We start from the raw sequence: 5561 nt of genomic DNA on the forward strand, positions 1-5561 counted from the left end.
CGACCCAAGCGGGGAAACTAATGATCCAAGCAGCAGACCAAATTCAGTGGTGAACCTTGATCATGTGCCACCCAAGGCACATTGCACATACACTAAGAAGCATCTTATATCAATATACACTTTCAAGCTTTCTGGTTTCTGGGATCAAAGAGTGCTGAGGAGATATTGATTGTCAGACTATTGTTTACTTAAATATGTGCTAGTGAAATGGCCATGTGGAATATCAGGGAAAAATTCTGCCATGATATATTGTGTGCATTTTCCTTTGATTTCAGTGGGAATTGCACTCTTATAAGAATATCTTTGGGCAATATCTATATAAAATCTAATCCTTATCATTTTTTAAGGGGATAGTCTGAGTACAAAGGACCTGATCCTAAGGTCCTGGAAGTCAATTTGCTTTCCACTGACTCCATTGGTTTTGGGTCAGGCCCAGAATCAGCATAGGTACATTGTCAAGGCCTAATTCTACAGATGTTTACTACTTGGCATAGTGCTTAGTACTGTGAATTGCCCAATGGGGTCCATTATGGTTTCTCTTTATACTGAGCACCACAACCAGCAGTAATTGTTTGCATGATCGGATCCTCTTTTTTTTTTTTTTTTTGTCACAAACACTGTTTTTAGCAAGTACCCACTGTTGCAGAAAACGTGAATTGCTGGTTTATATGTTCCTAATAATCTAAGCATTCAGCAGTATCTGCAACCTCTTTTAAAACTGTCATAAATACTCTTGCCTTATAAATAAATGCTTTGATTTTCCTTGTGGTGCTGTATTCCCTTATGGTAGACAATTAAAAGGTGAACAGAAATATACAGAAATTGTAAATGAGAGTAATTTATGCAGGAAAAGAAATGTGAAATGCAACCAAAAAAGGCCAGGGGTGTATTGTACTCCTTGTATTCCATATCCCGTCCTGGAATAATTTAAATAAATAGGGCACTACTGTATATAGGAACTATGATATTTAATTTCTCATGTCATTAGAAATGGGACAATCAATTTACTGTATATAAATACAGCATTAAAACAGTGAAAGCAATTGTAGCAAAATGTACTTTCTCAATACTTATGAAGAAGAGGAGTCTGAGAAGAAATTGGATGATTAAAGATTGTCTTGTTTGTTTAAACAGATAATACAGCGGGTATTTATGCTAGACGTGGTGGCTTTAGTCGACAAAAGCAGGATTTATACCTTCTTCCTATTGTAATAAGTGATGGTGGAATCCCTCCAATGAGCAGCACCAATACCCTCACTATTAGAGTCTGTGGCTGTGACAGCAATGGTTCCATGCTCTCATGTAATGCTGAAGCTTACATCCTCAATGCTGGACTTAGCACTGGAGCTTTAATTGCCATTCTCGCTTGCATTGTGATTTTGTTAGGTAAGGAAATTCCCTACCTATTTATCTGCTTTTGATTATATTGCAATGTTAACCCTGACTTGGCCACATTTGACATACTATATGTTCCCTCATAAAGATGAATTTATTTAGTATTCTTCACTTCCCTTTCACTAGAGCTGAGACCCTGAGTAAGCCCAGGTAAAGTACTCTATATAACAGCTTGAGAGAGTGATACTAACTCCATGACACAAAGTTTTTGGTTTTGTGCCCTTCGCTGGATGACACATTGCTTATCGAGGTCAGCCTGGAATAATAATTCATGCCAGCTCTTTGCCTTTAACTTCCCTACTGTTGAAGGAGAAATAAAGACAAACTGATGACTTAGAAGACCTGCCATTGAGAGAAGAGCTGTAAAGCATCATAAATGTCCTGAGTATTTAAAAGTATCTATATAAATCACTAGATGACTCTACAAGGCAACATTTATTTAAAAAAAAAATGAGTGACAAAGAACAGGTCACGTTTGCCTTTGCCCCTTCACCTATTCATGTCATCAAAGAAAAGTTATTGAAATCTGGAGCTAGAATAATTCCTATTTCATTGTGGGAGCAGGGTGTGGAATTAGAATTCAGTGTTGGATGTTGCAGGACAGCAAAGGTTCATTTCTACCTTGCAGTCATGCAGCTGATTGGGCTTTATATCTCAAGCAGGTACACCTTTCTTCTGAATAGTTGGCTCCCATACAGTCACAGATCTGCGATCTGAGATCTGTGCAGACTAGGAGTCCATCAGTGTAGTACCCAAATCAAAGCCTTAAAGTAATCACGTAATAAGCACTGGTATCCAGCAACAAATGGGCCCGGTCCAAAACCTTGGATCTGAAACCCCTCAGAACTAGGGAAATATCCCACCTGTATCCAAACTTTGTGTCTCACAGCCATCAAGAGTAGCTAATAGTAAATGCAATAATTATGACAAGAATGTGATATGCTTTAGTCACTGCATGATCTTTCTCTTTAGAGAAAAATCATTTATATACATAGACTTTGTTGGGAAATTAACCTAACTTACATTCTTTCTTATTTTTTCTGTAGTCATTGTAGTGTTATTTGTAACACTGAAAAGGCAGAAGAAAGAACCTTTAATTGTTTTTGAAGAAGAAGATGTCAGAGAGAACATTATAACTTATGATGATGAAGGTGGTGGAGAGGAAGACACTGAAGCCTTTGACATTGCTACTTTGCAGAACCCTGATGGCATCAATGGGTTTATTCCTCGTAAAGACATAAAACCCGAGTATCAGTATATGCCAAGACCAGGGCTTCGGCCAGCTCCTAACAGCGTTGATGTTGATGATTTCATCAACACAAGAATACAAGAGGCTGATAATGATCCAACTGCTCCTCCTTATGACTCTATTCAGATCTATGGCTATGAAGGAAGAGGCTCAGTGGCTGGTTCACTTAGCTCGTTAGAGTCGGCGACAACAGATTCTGATTTGGACTATGACTATCTACAAAACTGGGGACCTCGTTTTAAGAAACTAGCAGACTTGTATGGTTCCAAAGACACTTTTGATGATGATTCTTAACAATAAAGTTACAAATTTGGCCTTAAGAACTGTGTCTGATGTTTTGAAGAATCCAGAAGAAATGTAAGCAGGTATTTTTTTAAAAATCAAGAAAAGGCTCATTAAAACATTTAAGTTTGACAAAGAGGATTCCTTTAATAATAATGAAAAGGACATAAAAGTGGTAAATACTGTGAAGTACCTTTTCTTACAAAAGGCAAATATAGAAGTTGGTTATCAACTTCACTAGAGAAAAACCCACTTGTGAAGTACAAAATATTTAAGGGAAGGAAAATTCTAAAAGTGAACCTACAAATGAGGGAAATCTTTTATGTATTATGAACATCTAAATCTTTTATGTCAAAGAAGCTTCCACACGTTAGAAAAAGATAACAGTTCTGAGCTGTAATTTCGCCTTAAACTATGGACACTCGTATATGTAGTGCATTTTTAAACTTGAAATATATAATATTCAGCCAGCTTAAACCCATATGATGTATGTACAGTACAATGTACAATTATAATGTCTCTTGAGCATCAAACTTGTTACTGCTGATTCTTGTAAATCTTTTTGCTTATACTTTCATCTTGAACTAATACGTGCCAGATATAAAACTCTGTCTTGTTGCAGTGGGAGGCGCCCTATTTCTATGTCATTTTTAATGTATCTATTTGTACAATTTTAAAGTTCTTATTTTAGTATACATACAAATATCAGTATTCGGACATGTAAGAAATGTTACAACATCACACTTATATTTTATGAACATTGTACTGTTGCTTTAATATGTGCTTCAATATAAGAAGCAGACTTCGAAATAAAATGATTCTTTTTTTAATTCTTGTTTTGGTTATTAAGCATTTAAGAAAACATGTAGTGTTTCTAATGTTCCATTTATAGTTCTAACTAATTTACTACAATTGTGACCTTTTAATAGCCCTATTTATTATGTGTTTGTAGTTGGTTTATTGCCTTGTTAAGTGATTATTTAAAATCAAAGATGTTTTACAAATGTTTTTAGATAAGAATCTGTAGTGTCTGGTGAACATTTTGTACCCTCTCTATCTACAGCTTGTGGCTGCTCCCAGAGTACAGTAATACCTTTCATACAAAATTATTGTACTCTGGGAGTAAATTAAATTTAATCCTTTTAAATATTTCCCATGTAATATGCATTTATCTTATAGCCTAGAAAGTCCATGGATCTCAGAAACAACTTCATACATGAACAGGAGTGCACTGTACTTACAGTATACTCCACACTTGTTAATTATAATATCCTTACTAAGCTCTGCGAGTTGCTAAAGACTTAAATCTGACCCACTTTAGTTAGTAATTCCCTAAAGACTGTTCTACCTGACAATTACCTTACCTGAGCATTAATTATGGTTCTGGTACTTAGAAATGTTTTTAGTTTACTTCAGTAGAATTGCCTCATCTACAGCTAACAAGATATTTTAATTTTTAATAAGCGAAATATTGAGTATTTTCAGAGTTGGTCTTTGTAATGTATGTTTTTAATCTAATAAAATTGATCTATAACCTTTTTTATATTAGTTTGGAATGGGCAAGGGACAAAAATATGTTGTGTGCATCAACATTTTCAACATCTGTGTGCAGCTGTAATTCTGCTAAATTTAATATAGTTTGCTGGTAAGGGTCAGCGATCAGCAACTGCAATATGAGAAGAGGCAATAAATAGCAATGATATAAATTTTTCCATCTTTAATTTTAGAAATCCCATCCTTGAATTGCAGTCAGGTACCAAACTGCATAACCTTAGAGGAAATCTTATTTTTTTTTGATGTACTCCTTAACTGAAATCCCCATATGTAGTTAAATTTAAATCTAACTATTAAAAATTAAAAATATATATATTTTCAGGCGTATATTCATAAAATATTCACTTTTCCCATTATAACCCTATTTTAGTTTGCTGAAGGAGCAAATTCACTATAAAATGTTTTATTGTAATATTTCACTTTATTATATGCATATGCATTCTATATAATTACATAGTTTATTACTTCTTAACTTGGTTCAAATTTCCTTTTTTGTTGATTTTTTCTATGTTTATAATCCAAAGAATATTTTGCTAGATTTGCACATTTCTCCAACATAAATTTAAATAATAATAATAATAATAATAATTAATAATAAATAGCAATTTACAAATTAACATAGAAAAAAATAAAACTATTGGTAAGTTTCCATCCTTATCATTGGTGTTTTTATTTCACTATTGGGCAAGTTTTAGAATTAATAACTGCATTTTCTACATTTATGTTTAATTTTTTTTAAAAGGACATTGTCAACTAATTTTTAAAAAAATAGTTTTAAGTGTTTGGTTTTTAGTCTCTGTTGTTTGTAGCTCTCTCTTAGAAGCTTGGAAATAAATTTTCTTTCCCTGCTGATTTTTGTCCTTTTTCATTTGGCCTCTTCCCCCACCCCTCCGAGTGAATATGAAATTAGCATAGTTCTTTATTGGTTAACTGATGCTACCTATACAATTCTGGGAATGGTGTTTAATTAGCTAACAATTGCAGAACTCCCACAAATGGTTCATTTGTGGGGGGAAAAAAGTGGCATTTTTGTGACAGTCTATGCTACTGTTCTCTGGACTCTAAAGCCCAGATCTTTGTT

At 34.1% G+C, this 5561-nt stretch overlaps 1 protein-coding gene across 1 annotated transcript; it reads left to right on the top strand.

Moving 5' to 3' along the window:
- The first annotated feature begins 673 nt into the window (after positions 1-673).
- On the top strand, positions 674-5330 carry LOC113409064 (cadherin-11). Its single transcript, XM_026662647.2, has 2 exons — positions 674-1386; positions 2442-5330. Exons 1-2 carry the CDS (start codon positions 1236-1238, stop codon positions 2936-2938), a joined length of 648 nt encoding a protein of 215 aa, XP_026518432.1. The 5' UTR covers positions 674-1235; the 3' UTR covers positions 2939-5330.
- Positions 5331-5561: the final 231 nt, after the last annotated feature.

The sequence above is a fragment of the Terrapene carolina genome, unplaced genomic scaffold, assembly GCF_002925995.2.
Source record: "Terrapene carolina triunguis isolate 2854851 unplaced genomic scaffold, T_m_triunguis-2.0 Scaffold29028, whole genome shotgun sequence".
NCBI classification, from domain to species: domain Eukaryota; kingdom Metazoa; phylum Chordata; order Testudines; family Emydidae; genus Terrapene; species Terrapene triunguis.

Excerpts from the sequence above, each read along its gene's own strand:
- LOC113409064 (XM_026662647.2), top strand. The coding sequence starts at position 1,236 with ATGAGCAGCACCAATACCCTCACTATTAGAGTCTGTGGCTGTGACAGC. Across the intron at positions 1,387-2,441 it reads TTGCATTGTGATTTTGTTAG|TCATTGTAGTGTTATTTGTA; the intron begins GTAAGGAAATTC and ends TTTTTTCTGTAG.